The following is a 16036-nucleotide window of genomic DNA, read 5'->3' as shown; positions in this document are numbered from 1 at the left end:
CCGCCCCCGCCCCCGCCGGAAGCACGTGGCGCAGAAAGTATAAAATGAAGGCGGGAAGGGAGCGAGCGGGGAGGCGTGTCTTGCCGCGTGCTGGGCGCGTCGCTTTTCGGCGGAGTCAGACATGGAGTTCGACATGGAGGTACAGTAGCCCTCCCGCGGGGCCGCGCCCTTTCGTTCGCGTGCCCTTCTCTGCCGCCTCTGCTCTCGAAAAGCCCCTCAGGCGTCGCAGCCGTAATAAGAATAATTAAGAAGAATGTTAATAATAAGAATTAATTCGAGGGTGGGAGAAGAACTGCAAAGCCAACGCTTGCAAACTAGCTCCTCAGGCATAATAAAAATAAAATAAAGTACATGGGCAGGAGAAGAATTACCAAGCAAGGTCTTGCAAACTGGCCCCTCAAACAGTAATAAAAATTAAAAAATATGGGTGGGAGGAAAACCGCAAAGAAAGGGCTTGAAAATGGCCCCTAGAAATAGTAATAATATATATATATAATGCATGGGTGGGAGGAAAACTGCAAAGCAAGCGCTTGCAAACTAGCTCCTCAGGCATAATAAAAATAAAATAAAGTACATGGGCAAGAGAAGAATTGCAAAGCAAGGTCTTGCAAACTGGCCCTTCAAACAATTATAAAAATTAAAAACTGGGTGGGAGGAAAACTGCAAAGCAAGGGCTTGAAAATGGCCCCTAGAAATAGTAATAAAAAAATATAAAATGCCAGGGTGGGGGGAGAACTGAAAAGCAAGGTCTTGCAAACTGGTCCCTCAAACAATAAAAATTAAAATCTATGGGTGGGAGGAAAAATGCAAAGCAAGGGCTTGAAAATGGCCCCTAGAAATAGTAATTAAAAAATATAAAATGCCAGGGTGGGGGGAGAACTGAAAAGCAAGGTCTTGCAAACTGGTCCCTCAAACAATAAAAATTAAAATCTATGGGTGGGAGGAAAAATGCAAAGCAAGGGCTTGAAAATGGCCCCTCAGAAATAGTAATGATAAAATATAAAATGCATGGGTGGGAGAAGAAATGCAAAGCAAAGCAAGCCATTGAAAACTGGCCCCTGTATCAGGAACCCCCCCCCCCACAAACTCAGTGCTACAGTAGTTTCAGTCAACAAACTAAAGTTTCAGTAATTTCATCCTGTGAAATTTAATGCATTAAAAAATAAATAAATAAATAAATAAATAATTTCGCTGCTGTTTTTCCCAGCTGTTCCTAAGGAGGGGGAGACTTAGTGAAGCCCTTTCAAAGAAGCACAGCTACTTCCTATCTTCCTGTTATAAAACCCACACTTTCTTAATGCTTTAGCATTTTTATTCCTTCTACATGTGGAGAATTCCAGGCAACTCATAATGAAGATGAAAAAAACACTTTAAAAACACTTTCCAGAAAGGAAATGTACACTGCACATGCTCTGAGGCATTTGTTAGACCCCCTCTCCAGAGAGTCAGCTTGGTGTGCTGTTTGCTGGGCTGGGGTGAAAGTAAGGAGATACCAGTTAAAAACATCCTCATTCAGCTGTGATGCTCACTGGGTAGAGCACTGATGGCAAACACACATTAATAGTGAGTTATCCTGGGCGAGTCAACACTTTGCAGCCAAATCTGCCTCGCAGAGGTGTGGGAATACAGTGGTGAGGGGGAGAACAACACGCAGTATGTCATGTGATTCTTGGGAGCTCCTTGTGGAAAGCATGTGTATTACAAGGAGGAAATAAGGACTCCCTAGTTACAGAGTATCATCTAGGAATGCCTTCCGTGCTACTGGGCACTGAGCACAAGCCTGATACAGTGGTACCTCGGGTTACAGACGCTTCAGGTTACAGACTCTTCTAACCCAGAAATAGTACCTCAGGTTAAGAACTTTGCTTCAGGATGAGAACAGAAATTGTGCTCTGGCAGCGCAGCGGCAGCAGGAGGCCCCATTAGCTAAAGTGATGCTTCAGTTTAAGAACAGTTTCAGGTTAAGAATGGACCTCCGGAACAAATTAAGTACTTAACCTGAGGTACCACTGTACTGCAGGGGCCAAAATCCTACACACTTAAAGTGATTGGACCCCACTCCTTATGTATAGCATCAGTGCCCTAATATTTGTGCAGTGAATCTACTTTGAAATGGGGAGCAGGAGAACCACACCCCCCCCTTGAGTTCTTTGGAAGAAAAAGGTGGTATGTAAATTAATAATAATGCTAAAAGAATGCAAAATAGGCTAGGGACTGAGAATCAGGAACCTGAGAGGTGTAGGCAGAGAATAAGGTTTTAGGGGAAAGGAAGATGGATACAGTCTGACTTGGAACTAACCAGCCATTTTTATTTATTTTTGGGACTGCAGGTTTCTAGTCATATCTAGTAATAGTTGTGAATGTGAATCACTGGAGGAAAGAATGCAATAGAATCTGTAGATGGGGATAACTGAGGAATATAAACTGAAGGGATAACTGAGGAATATAAACTGAAATGCTTCTCTCTTTTCTCTTCCCCCCTTTTAAAAAAGCCGTTTTTCTCCGTGGAAGAATTGGACATAATTGACCCAGTTATGGAAATAAAAGGTATATAAAATATTTGCATAAAACTAATATCTTCAGTCCAGGTAAAATGTTAAATACTCTGGGCAATAGCCATTGCTTCCCTTTCCTCCATGCTGTTTTATTTCGTTCCTGCTGTTCATTTCAGTGAAGCAGTCTGCCCCTCTGCAGATGATTTCCTTAGCAGATTGCATCTGCCACCCTGTTGCACTCTGTATTTTAGTCTAATCCACACCACTGCTTGGAAGGAGAGGGTAAGTTAAGTGAAGGCAGCTGTGCCTTCTCGTTGTTCTTGTCATAGTTTGGCATCATGGTTACTGTAACTTAATAACGAAAAGGGCAAAAGGGTGTAGTGCATGTTTTTAAAAGCATACGTGAATATGTCATAAGCACAAATGTCCTTAACAAGCATTAACTCACTAGGTTACCAAATACACAGGCTGGTCCTAGTGCTTATGTTTGTTAGGGTTGTCAGCTTACTAAAATAATATTTAAAGATGCAAGGCACATTTTTATCATGACAAGGGACATATGGAGGCTGCCTATGCCTTCTTGCTTGCATGCTCAGAGGATGCAGGTAAACAGGCAGGAACAGCAAGGATGGGGAGAACCAGGGGGCTCCCACTCTGGGGTGTGGGCTTTGGCAGGTGCCAGACAATGTCAGCCTATGATGCCAACCCTGAATAGAGGTTCCATAAAGCATATCTGTCTGTTCAGCTTCCCTTCGAAAGCCCTATTTGTTGCTGGAGTGATGTGGAGAAAAAATAAGCTAGCTGCCTTCAGTCTACTCTGTAATCTTATTTTACTTGTTATTTTTCTTTCAGAGCAAATTGAAGAACTGATGAAAAAAGAGATTGTAGTGGATGTAGACACTCTGCTCGGAAAGACAGAGACAGTGACTAAAGGATCCATTACCAATATTCAGAAGGTCAAGGTAGACACAGAGACAGTTTTGTTAAAAACAAGTTGGACTGGAAGTTGGGGGAAATTGTCTTCCTAGAAATCTGACTGGTATTTGGGTGTAGACTGATGTTCACTGTTAGATAAATTTTTAATAACCGGCTTTTACTCAGTAGTGAACAGTACAATCTTTTAAAGGCCTGCTCAAAAATAAGTCCCACTGAATTGAATGGGACTTATTCTCAGGTACAGGTGGCGCTGTGGGTTAAACCACAGAGCGTAGGACTTGCTGATCAGAAGGTCGGCGGTTCGAATCCCTGCGACGGGGTGAGCTCCCGTTGCTGGGTCCCAGCTCCTGCCAACCTAGCAGTTCAAAAGTATGTCAAAGTGCAAGTAGATAAATAGGTACCGCTCCGGCGGGAAGGTAAACTGCATTTCTGTGCACTGCTCTGGTTCGCCAGAAGCAGCTTAGTCATGTTGGCCACATGACCCGGAAGCTGTCTGCGGACAAACGCCGGCTCCATCGGCCCATAGAGCGAGATGAGCGCCGCAACCCCGGAGTCTGTCACGACTGGACCTAATGGTCAGGGGTACCTTTACCTTTTAATTGGGTTGCTTATGATTGCAGCCTGAAACAATGAGCAATACAACCTCATGTTGTGTTACCTCTAGGTTTCAGAATCTTCAGGTTACGGCTGCGACAAACCCGGAAGCGGTCCTCCAGTTATGAAATTTTCGGGATACAGCCAGGCCTCTGGAACAGATCCCATTCGTAACCGGAGGTACCACTGTATTAGGAAATGCAGCTGTGGCCAGAAACAGTCAGATAGCAGAAGAAACACCAACAACATTAAAACAGACCTAAAATACTGTTACATGCCACCCCAGTCTCCAGAGAGAAAGATTCCAGGGGTTCTGGCATTTCCCCAGCATTCATTATCCTTGGAATGAAGGTCTGCAGAGACTGGTGTCTTTAGCATATATGGTTTTATTCACATATGCAACCTCTACATAGGATGGGGGGAGGGGTCACAGTACTAACACTGCAAAAGAACTTTCTTCTCCATTAGTTGCAGCTTTGGGTCAAGCACAGATCAAGCATGTCTTTGTGTCTACAGCTTCCAGCTCAGCTCAGACTCACATCTCTGGCTATTGTTCTTTGGATATCTGGAAAGGCTTGGTTTTGTTTTCCTAGTAGCTAGGAAGCCTTGCCCATTTGTTCTGTGGGCACAGAGTGACTTCTTTGGTTACGCTAATCGTAGCTCTTAACTAGTCAGTCAAAACCAATTCCTTTGCAAAGGAATGGGTTTGGCAAGCTGGCTCTTAGGCAATTTAGCGCTGCTCCCCAACGGGCACATGCACAAAAAGCACTACAGGTTTGGAGGGGGCACCGGGAAGCATCTTTTTTGCATTTGAATTTTTATTAAAGCTTGAGAGAACAACAAAAAAGTACCGTATACAGAAATAAACATATTTTAAACATGTGAACTTCCCTGAGATCTGTAGGCACAGGACAGGCATGTCTAAAGTCCATTTCGGGGGCCTGACAGTCAGTTTAATCTGGCTCCTGTGGCACTTTATTTGCTAGAGTACAATCCTTAAAAAAAACACTTTAGGGTAAAATCATAAAAAAAAGCTCAACAACTTTGGTTGGCCCTTCACTTCATCACATCTGGCCCTCTTTGAAAAAAGTTTGGACACCACTGGTATAGGGTGATATACAAATTTAAATGATGATGGTGATAATAAGAAAGAGGAGAAAATTAAAGCTAAAAGAAAGCAGTTAAAGATGATGAGAGAAGGCACAGGGGGTATCATCCAGACTGACTCCCTTTCCAAACTCGTAACAATGTGTCGTTAAAATGCCTGGATAAATTTTAAAAATGTATTTGCCTGTGGTTGGAAGCTGTAGCAGAGGCTCATTCCCTAGGGCAAACGAGGTACCACCCCACCAACCACAGTCCACTCTCTGCCAACCTTGGCTTCCTACTTCCAACCAGTCCAAGGGCTGCCAGCTGTCGGCTTCCTCCTCCTCCGCCATCCCATTGATAACCTAGCAGAACTAAGCAGGGAGGAGGATGGGGACTAAATTGAAATAAGTTGTCTGTTCTGTCATTAGCTCTGGCTCCATCTGCTGTTTGTCTTCTGCCTGCAGCTTGTGTCCTAGTGGGCACCATCCACCACTGTAAGATAAAAGAGTTGTTTCCTAAAGGGTCTCTCTGAAGAAAGCATTCTATAAATAGGGCACCAAAACAAAAAAGTTCCCATTCAGGTTACCTCAGAAGGGGCAGTTACCTAGTTGTGGGCTCTTGGGGATCTAAATATCCTTGAAAAGTTCGTTCCAACCTTATGTGTTTTTTTTTAAAAAAAGATATTTATTGAAGTTTCAAAAATTATATAAAAGAAAAACAATGATACAAACAGAACACAAACAAAAGCAAGTATAATTTCAATCCCTTATTTTCTTATAACTTACTTCCCCGACCTCCTCATACCTCCCCTTTCTGTATTCCAATTTCTAATTATTAATTCAGCAAATCCTCTCCGTTCGTTCCAACCTTATGCATGAGTCCATGTTATGCAATATTCTTTAGGGTAGAATGTGTTTGTGGCTGATAAAATATCTTGATGTGACACAGCTTGTATGTTCATGTGTGTGACAGAAGTGATAATCAAGAGCGATTATCGGAAGGGAGAACATATGGTGTCTTCTTTTTTTTATTCACTTACATTGTCATCTCAAATCTTTGTATGGAAAAGGATACCATAATGTGCTTAACAGTGTGACAAGCTCCCATTCCTCCTTTTTCCAGTTTCCAGGAGGATTGTACAGCTCTGATAATTGGGATGCTTTTCCTAGAAAACATTTCAAACGGCTTGTATGGATTTTGACAGGCTTCAATTTCCACCTCCATAGGTTGAAGAAACTGCACTCAGTTTATGGAATTGGACCACGGCAAGAAATAAAAACTGTGTTATGGCTGATGTGCAGAAAGTTCAGTGTATGTATGACATCTCTGCCATAAACACTCAGCATTTACTGAAAAGAGTAAAATATTTCCTGTTACTTTGAAATTTGTATAAGTCTCAAAAGGGGGAAGGGGTACTGCAAATGACAAGGACTCCAGACTTGCTATGGGTACCACTGCCTGGTTTTGTATTTTTAAATGAAAGCACACTTTATGATTATTATTCTTTAATTGCCACCTAGAGACTGACCTAAATTAGGACAGGGTGACTGGTGTACTGAAAGAAGCATGTCTCACTGGCTAGTAAGGATGTGCAAATCTGACAGCCTCAGGTCTCTGTGTATTATTTTTCCAGTTTTAAGTTCAGCTCTGCTTATTTCCACATCAGTTCATGAATACCTTTTTTTAAAAGCCTTCAAATCATCAGATTCTTAGGCTTAGAGCTGGCATGTCCAACAGGTAGATTGTGATCTACTGGTGTTCCTGGTAGATCCTGGTTGATCTCTGGCCCTCAGCGATCTCCTTACAAAAACGCCCCCAAAAGCCCCCAACTTTGCCTTTCCTAAAAAAGCTCCACAAATTTGGCTTCTTAAAGAAAGCTCAACAACTTTGGGTAGATCACTGCCAGTCTTTTTATGACAATGGGTATATCACTGCCAGTTTTTTATTCTGTGAGTAGATCACAGTCTCTTGGGAGTTGGACGTCCCTAGCTTAGAGTTTCTCCTAATATAAACATTCTTGTATGCAATTTTGCCAGATGTTCACATTTTTGTGACACAATTTACCCCATATATGCATTTTTGTATCTTTTTTTTTTTGCCCCAGTATATGCATGCTTATGTGCATTTTACCCCAGTATATGCATTTTTGTTACACTTTACTTGGTTGCATAATTGCATTAGAAAGTTCAGAGAAGTGCAGATTTTGAAGTGTGGCTATGTTTAAGTGCAAACAGAATCAAATTTCTTCCCCATCCCCTACTTGCAAGGAAATATGCTGACCTCTTCCATGTTTAGTGTACTTAGTGGTGTTGACAGCAATAGATAACATATGTCTGGTGTTTAAGCATGTGCATATTGTTTTACAGTGCTCCACGTGGCCTGCAAACTGATGAAGTCCTCTGAAGGAGATGATCCTTCTGAGCAGAAAGTGCAGAGGCAGATTTTGGTAATTGCAACTAAATAACAGTTTGATTCAGCTTCCCAAAATGTTGAAAAACTAAATAGCCTATAAAGTTGCAACTGTTGCCTTTTTTTCTTATACTGATAGATTTCAGTTGGTGCTACATGGATCTTAAGAGGGTGCTAGACACAAAGAAATGGGTTTCAAAGTTTCTTTGAATTTGCCTGGGAAAATATCGTATCCATTATTTAGAAAACGTTTGCAATGATTAAACAGTAATAATAATTAATGACTCAAATGACGTACCAAAATGTTGGTTAGATGTTTTGTATTTCACTTCTGTTTATAATGTATGCAATTGTTTTACTGTCTGTATTGTTCCATAACTATGGAACTATGGAACAATTGGTATCTGAATCTCCAGTCCAGTTGAATAGCTCTCTGGAGTCCAGTGGAGTTTTATTTCTTTAACATCTTATACCAAGGTATCCGTCCATAAGGAGCCATTAATTCCTGTCATTGAGATCCTTCCTCTTTGCTTACTAATATATGTAATTTAATCCAAAGCCCTGTGCTGCAAAAGTCATCTTCAAAATCATTTCTGTTTATTCTTAATTGTTCAGTAAGTTTTTTCTGCCAGTGCCAGGATCCACACTTGTTTATACCTGGTTGTTTCGTTTCAAATATTTAAATGCAGGTACAGTGGTATCTCAGGGACGTGGGTGGCGCTGTAGGTTAAACCACAGAGCCTAGGGCTTGCCATTCAGAAGGTTGGCAGTTCCAATCCCCGCAACGGGGTGAGCTCCCGTTGCTCGGTCCCTGCTCCTGCCAACCCAGCAGTTCAAAAGCACGTCAAAGTGCAAGTAGATAAATAGGTACTGCCCCGGAAGTAAACGGCGTTTCCGTGCGCTGCTCTGGTTCGCCAGAAGCGGCTTCGTCATGCTGGCCACATGACCTGGAAGCTGTATGCAGCTCCCTTGGCCAATAAAGCGAGATGAGCGCCGCAACCCCAGAGTCGGCCACGACTGGACCTAACGGTCAGGGGTCCCTTTACCTTTACCTTTACAGTGGTATCTCAGTTTACGAACAGCCTAGTATACGACCATTTTGGATTACAACTAATTACAACCTGGAAATGAGTGCTCCAGGTTGTGTGGTTTTTTTGGATTCTGAACGAACTCCGTTTGTGGCTGCACTTCTGTTTTGGGTGGCGCACACTTAACTACTTAACTCAAGGTATCACTGTATTGAGTTGCTGTTTTAGGGGTTGCTTTTCATTAAACCATTTTCTGTTACTTTCTATGGAAAAGCACACCTTGGTTTAAGTCCACTTTGGTTTAAGACTGGACTTCCGGAACGGGTTAAGGTTGTAAACCAAGGTGCCACTATATTTTATAATAATTCTAAAGTATTTGCTGTTTGCAGTTTTTTATGAAGCAGAATGTCAGGTAGGGTCTGCCTCACATTTAACAATCAGTTTTATTAACATGGTTAATGAACTACAGTGGTGCCCCGCAAGACGAATGCCTCGCAAGACGGAAAACCCGCAAGACGAAAGGGTTTTCCATTTTGGAGGCGCTTCGCAAAACGAATTTCCCTATGGGCTTGCTTCGCAAGAAGAAAGCCCATAGGGAAATCTCCGGGGACCTCTTTTAAATGCTAGTGGTGGGGAGCAAAGCCCCCCCCCCTCCGGCCTTCAGAAGAGGTCCAGGAAGGCCGGCGGAGGCCGAAAGGCTTTGCTCCCCACCGCCAGCATTTTAAAAGCAGTCCGGGATAGCAGGGAAGCGCTTCCCGCTATCCCGGATGGCTTTTTTTTTTTTATAAATATTTTATTAAGATTTTTGAATAAAAATGCAAAAATAAAGAAACAGATTAACATATATCATAACATACTTTCTTAACATCTTTGGACTCCCTCACACCTCCCGCTCCCATTTGCATCGTTGTCAATTCTTGCCCGCAATTTATCATCTTGTTTACAGTCTTGTGTCAGGTTCATTTAAATGTAATCTGTTAGTTCTCCAATAGATTTATAAATTTTCCTCAAACTTACTTATCCTCTTAATTCCATCTAATTTAGTGGTGCACAATTATTTATGATCTAGCATCCTTTCTTAACATTCAACCAAATTACAATGTTTTTTTAAATAAGTCTTGAATTTCTTCCAATCTTCTTCGGCCCTCTCCTCTCCCAGGTCTCAGATTCTGCCAGTCATCTCAGCTAGTTCCATATAGTCCATCAGTTGCATCTGCCATTCTTCCAGCGTGGGTAGATCTTGAGTTTTCCAATTCTTAGCGATAAGTATCCTTGCTGCCGTTGTTGCGTACATGAAAAATGTTCGGTCCCTCTTTAGCACCTTCTGGCCGACAATGCCCAAAAGGAAGGCCTCTGGTTTCTTAGTGAAGGTATACTTAAATACCTTTTTCAGCTCATTATATATCATTTCCCAGAAGGCTTTCACCCTAGGGCAGGTCCACCAGAGGTGAAAGAATGTTCCTTCATTTTCTTTACATTTCCAACATTTATTATCAGACAAATGGTATATCTTAGCAAGTTTAACTGGGGTCATGTACCATCTATATATCATTTTCATTACATTTTCCTTCAAAGCATTACATGCAGTGAAGTTCAACCCAGTGGTCCACAACCTTTCCCAGTCCTCGAACATAATATTATACCCAATGTCCTGTGCCCACTTTATCATAGCTGATTTAACCATTTCATCTTGTGTGTTCCATTTTAACAGCAAGTTATACATTCTTGAAAGTACCTTAGTCTTTGGTTCTAACAGTTCTGTTTCCAACTTCGATTTCTCCACCTGGAACCCTAGCTTTTTGTCGTTTTTAAAGACTTCTTTAATCTGAGCATAATGTAACCAGTCTCACACTTTATCCTTCATTTTCTCCAAACTCTGCAATTTCCAATTGTCTCCATCTTTTTCTAATATTTCCCAATATTTTGGCCATTTGGCCTCCATATTGGGTCTTTTTCGGGCCTTAGCTTCCAGAGGTGAAAGCCATCTTGGAGTTTTGTTTTCCAATAAGTCTTTGTATTTTGTCCAGACATTAAACACTGCTTTCCTGACAATATGGTTCTTAAAGGCCTTATTGCTCTTAACCTTATCATACCATAAGTATGCATGCCAACCAAAAGCATTATTAAAACCTTCCAGGTCCAGTACATCAGTGTCTTCGAGAAGTAGCCAGTCTTTTAGCCAGCAGAAAGCTGCGGCTTCATAGTACAACTTTAAGTCTGGCAGGGCAAAGCCCCCTCTTTCTTTCGCATCAGTTAATATCTTATACTTAATTCTGGGCTTTTTGCCCTGCCAGACAAATTTAGAGATATCTCTCTGCCACTTCCGGAAGCACTCCGTTTTGTCCACAATCTGTAGTGTTTGAAACAAAAACAACATTTTTGGCAATACATTCATCTTAATAGCAGCAATTCGGCCTAGCAAAGAAAGCTTCAATTTTGTCCAACTGTCCAAATCTCTCTTAATTTCAGACCAACATTTTTCATAGTTATCCTTAAATAGACTCAGATTTTTTGCTGTAATGTTTACCCCTAGGTACTTTACTTTTTTGACCACAGTTAGTTCTGTTTCTCTCTGAAACCGTTCTGACTCTGTATCTGTCAATTTTTTCCCCAACACCTTGGTTTTCTGTTTATTTAATTTAAATCCCGCTACCCGACCAAAGTCTTGTATCAGTTGCAATACTCTTTTTGTACTAGATTCTGGCTCCTGCAAAGTCAAAACTAGGTCATCTGCAAAAGCTTTAAGTTTATATTGTTTCGCTCCGACCTGAATCCCTTCCACCAACCGGTCCCCTCTAATCATGTTCAAGAGCACCTCCAGAACCGATATAAATAGCAGAGGGGAAATCGGGCAGCCTTGTCGTGTTCCTTTTTCAATTTTAAACTCTTCTGTAACCACATTGTTAACTATCAATTTAGCCTTTTGTTCTGAATATATTGCATCAATCCCATTCTCAAAACCCCGTCCCACTCCCATTTCTTTTAAGTTTCCCTTCATAAATTTCCAAGAGATATTATCAAAGGCCTTCTCCGCATCTATAAAAATTAACACTGCTTTTGTATTTATGTTTGTTTGCAAAAGTTCCAAGATGTCAATGATGTTCCTTGTGTTAGCAAACATGTGTCTGCCTGGGAGAAAGCCTGCCTGGTCTTTATGAATTACTTCATTTAAAACTCTTTTAAGTCTGCTTGCCAATACATCTGCAAATATTTTGTAATCCACATTTAAAAGGGAGATATCCCGGATGGCTTTTGAAGGCAGGCGGGGGGGAGCAAAGACTTTTGCCCCCCGCCCGCCTTCAGAAGAGGTCCTGGACCTCTTCTGAAGGCGGGCGGGGGGGGGGCAAAAGTCTTTGTCCCCCCTGCCTGCCTTCCCGGGGGCTTTTAAATCCCGGGGCGATTTTAAAATGCTGGCGGGCGGCAGCGAAGGCTTCACTGCCGCCTGCCAGCATTTTAAAATCGCTCCGGGACAGCGGAGACTTTAAGATCGCCCCGGGACAGCGGAGAAGTCTCCGCTGTCCCAGGGGCTTTTAAAATGCTGGGAGACGGCAGCGAAGGCTTCGCTGCCACCTGCCAGCATTTTAAGATCGCCCCGGGACAGCGGAGAAGTCTCCGCTGTCCCGGGAAGGCGGGGGGGGGGGGAAGCAAAGACTTTCGCCCCCCCGCCGGCCTTCAGAAGAGGTCAGGGGACAGACTGTCCCCGGACCTGGTCTGAAGGCGGTTTCCATAGGAACGCATTAATTGATTTTTAATGCATTCCTATGGGAAACCGTGCTTCGCAAGACGAAAAACTCGCAAGACGAAAAGACTTGCGGAACGAATTAATTTCGTCTTGCGAGGCACCACTGTACACCCAAAATGGGGAATTGGTTTATTCCTGGCTTACTTTCTAGGATATGAAACGGGTGTGCCTTCATGTCCTGATTAGTAGACCAGTACTGCACCACTTCCCTAGTTTGGTATAAATAAATTGCAGTAGTCCTCCATCCAAATTGAAGTCCCAGGTCCTGAGCACTGGGTAGGGTAGTTGCGTGCAACAAGATTAGCCACAGGCTGGGATCCAAAACAACAGCACTTGTCAAGAGCCAGAGGAGCCTCCAAAACAGGAAGCCCAGGAGAAGCAAACGTCAAAAGGTCATAAACCAATGTCCATAACTGAGTGCAGTACAGAAGACTTGAGTCATCACACATAGGTTTAGAGGTCCGTCAAGAGGTAGAGCAAAGAAGTCAGGTTAGAAAAGTCTGGGAGCTGAAAGATGTGTGTTGCTTCAGCAGCTGCTGGTCATCAACTGAGAACTTGCATAGTCTGGTCTCTCAAACTCCATCCAGGATCAAGTGCATTTAATTCTGCTCTTGAGCAGCCCTTTATTGCCAAGGACCCCATGGCTCATGAGCTGCTATGTTCCTCTGAGTTTCCACGTAGGGGGTCCTTTACTGAGTGGCCACCTGACCTTCCTGGCATGCTGTCTGGAGCTGGGAGGTGATTCAGACTGAGAAGCATATGAGTCAGGGAACCTTCCTGTCGGTCCTTCCAGGACAGCCTTTGGAGAAAGGCCTGGTGAGGTGTCTCCATGGATATTGAGGCCTTTTGGACCAGTTCTGGAGTTGGGCTGCTCTTTCCTCCTGGGAAGTCTGGGTCTTTTTAAGAGGTTGAATCGTCCTGAGTCAGGTTAGAGCCTGGCAAGATACCAGAAACGTTGCCCTGCACTGCCAGACCAGTGGTCCATCTAGCTCAACATTGTCTAGCGCTGGATGGCAGCGATGCTCCATGATTTCAGAATGCAGTCCTTCTCACTCCCAGCATTGCTGTCCGGGAAGGATGTGGCAGTTGCACTTAAGCAGGTGCACAGAGGCATGAGGCTATGCATGATGGGTGAGCGTGCAGGTTTGATTCTTGGTCTCAGCTCAAAAAGCCATAAGTCAGGATCACGATCTCTAATTTAAACCAGCCAAACTGTTGTAAAGGTCTCTCGATTCTGTTATTCTATTGAAAATATGTACTGGTTTTGTAGGATTCCATAGAGGCCAATGTCCATGTTTTGTTTTAAACTTATGAATTTATTTTATGATCCAGATGGCTACAAAGACTGGGAAAGGCTATTCGAATGTTGGAAAATCTGATCTTGCCAATGAATTTTTTGAGATTGCTTTGGATGTAAGTTTTTGCCTTCCTGTGCAATAATGTTTTTTTGGTGTGTTTTTAGCAAATACCATGGTTTGTTGGTTGTTTTTAAGCATATTACCTGCTTCATTTTGCAGAGTCTGAAACAACTGTATGCTCTGCTGAAAAAGAGGAGTCCTAGAGAGACTGATATTTGTGAACACAAATCTGATATAGAGAAGGGCATGTTCAAAATTATCTCTTTCCAGGCTGAATCGGTACGTTGGTGCAAAAAATAAATGCCAAGCTGCTGTGGTAGTGCTATGGCAATGTAATGAGTGTTGTCTTCATTCGTATTGTTCATATGATGTGCTTTCTGCAGTTCAGTGGCTTCCAACATTTTTAATTCATAGAACTTGACACACTCTTTCTGTGAACGTGTTTCCAATACAAACATAGCTTTCTAGAATTTTGAAACATCAATTTAAAATTGACCTGTGGCACAACGTAGCAGTTTACTGGCCTGTTCTTTTGCTTTCTCAGGCTGTTGCTGAAGGAAATCATCAGAAAGCAGTCACATGTGTTCTTCAGTGCAAAAAGATCCTGATGAGCCTGCCACAAAAGGTGAGTAGCCATGAGACTGTCTTTATAATAGTTTTTAATGCATTTGTACTCTATTCTGTTGCATTGGTGCTTCACTGAAAATTAGGGGAAATGTTTCAACTATTCCACACACATCTTGGCCTTTTAACACAGCAGTACTTGATAAACATTTGTTTCATATATTTGCAGACCTGTTACCTCTCCCGCCTGTGCTATAACTTTGGTGTGGAAGGATACACACAGAAGAGATATGAAGAGAGCTCCTTTTGGCTCTGGTAATTTCATGAGTAGTCTTTTGTTTATTCAGTATATATTTATAAAAAATATTTATGTACCACTATTGATTAAATAATTGGAGCGATTTACAGTGGTACCTCAGGTTAAGAACTTAATTTGCTCTGGAGGTCCGTTCTTAAGCTGAATGGGGCCTCCCATTGCTGCTGCCGCGCGATTCCTGTTCTTATCCTGAAGCAAAGTTCTTAACCCGAGGTACTGTTTCTGGGTTAGCGGAGTCTGTAACCCTGAAGCGCCTGTAACCTGAAGCGCCTGTAACCTGAGGTACCACTTAAAACCCATTTAAATCTTAACATCATAAATTTTTATTGAAAGATGCCTTCTGAACCACCTGCATAAGCCTGACTGAAGAGAAATGGTTTCCGCAAGCATTAAAATGTTACAATAGAAGGTACCTGCTGATAGCATATGCTGCCCTTTCCTCCCAAAAAAGAACAAACAGGCATTTTTTTTGTTTTGTTTTTTCTAGGCTATAGAGATAAAATGTCCTGTCTCGGATATACCAAAGGCAAACAAGTGTTGGTTTGAATTGTGTCGTTTGGCACCATCTAGTGGCTTAAAAAGTTGTTTGCAATTGCAGAAAATGTAGTCTTGTGAGAGCATTTTTCCAAGGGAAGTTAGCATGCATTTGGAAGGTGGAGACAGCAGCTTGGGTGGTTTGATGAAGAGAAGCAGTGACCCGAGAGGGTACAGCAACTCTTTCCCTCTGCTGCTACATTCCAGATTGAACCCTCCCAAAGCTGCTTTTTTCTTAAAGGAAGCAGACATTAGACCAAAGTTGAGGAACCCATGACCTGTCATGGCCAGTGAACAGGGGATTGCACCAGTACAGTCACACTTCATGTTGCATCTGCTTCAGGTTACGTGTTTTCATGTTGCATCCCGTGGCAACCCTGAAGTACCAGAGTGGGTTACTTCCAGGTTTTGTCGCTCACACATGTGCAGAAGCGCTAAATTGTGCCGCATGCATGCGCAGACGCGGCATTTCGGCTTGCGGCAGTTCTGTGTGGAACCTGGAATGGATCCTGTCCGTAACATGAGGTTCCACTGTACATCTTTTAAAGTAAACAGTGTTCACAGAAAAGCTCCATCATAAATTTATTTCTGGTAGAGGAAGAGGTGAACAATCTTGAATCCCATCTTGTCCCAAAATATAATTCATGTTGTATTTTAAGCAGCTGACTAGGTTGCTTATTTGCTGGTACGTTTGCTGACATAGGCTCTAACTTGTCCCTTGAGATGGCAGGGACAGGCTAGGACACTTATTCCTGACAATATTCATTTATGAGTAGACAGCCAGCTTCAAATTTGCTATTTGAAATAAGACTTGAACAGTTTCATGTGAGCTGATTATTCATGCATGGGCCCTGGATTTTTCTTTCAACTAAAATTTCATGGAGGACTTTTAAGATGGAGCAGATAGCAAAATTGGGGAGATGGGTCTATGACTGAAGAGCCCTCCATGGAGAGGAGGACCACCTACCATT

General features: G+C 42.5%; 1 protein-coding gene across 5 annotated transcripts in view; it reads left to right on the top strand.

The window, feature by feature from the left end:
* The first annotated feature begins 15 nt into the window (after positions 1-15).
* Positions 16-16036, top strand: part of TEX11 (testis expressed 11) — a 47704-nt gene continuing 31683 nt past the window's right edge. Inside the window, exons 1-9 of one of the 5 annotated variants that reach the window (XM_083722786.1) lie at positions 16-140; positions 2491-2547; positions 3348-3457; positions 6341-6425; positions 7481-7560; positions 13626-13706; positions 13811-13930; positions 14196-14276; positions 14445-14530. In XM_083722786.1, the coding sequence (XP_083578912.1) occupies positions 122-140; positions 2491-2547; positions 3348-3457; positions 6341-6425; positions 7481-7560; positions 13626-13706; positions 13811-13930; positions 14196-14276; positions 14445-14530 (719 nt within the window). In that variant the 5' untranslated portion in view covers positions 16-121. Of the gene's footprint in view, positions 141-2490; positions 2548-3347; positions 3458-6340; positions 6426-7480; positions 7561-13625; positions 13707-13810; positions 13931-14195; positions 14277-14444; positions 14531-16036 lie in introns of those variants that run through there. The other 4 variants (XM_083722784.1, XM_083722785.1, XM_083722787.1 and 1 more) reach the window with 4 other exon arrangements.

This window comes from Podarcis gaigeae, assembly GCF_964106915.1.
Source record: "Podarcis gaigeae genome assembly, chromosome: Z".
NCBI lineage: Eukaryota > Metazoa > Chordata > Lepidosauria > Squamata > Lacertidae > Podarcis > Podarcis gaigeae.
The sequence above is the reverse complement of the archived record's forward strand: the minus strand, read 5'-3'. Positions and strand labels throughout refer to the sequence as shown.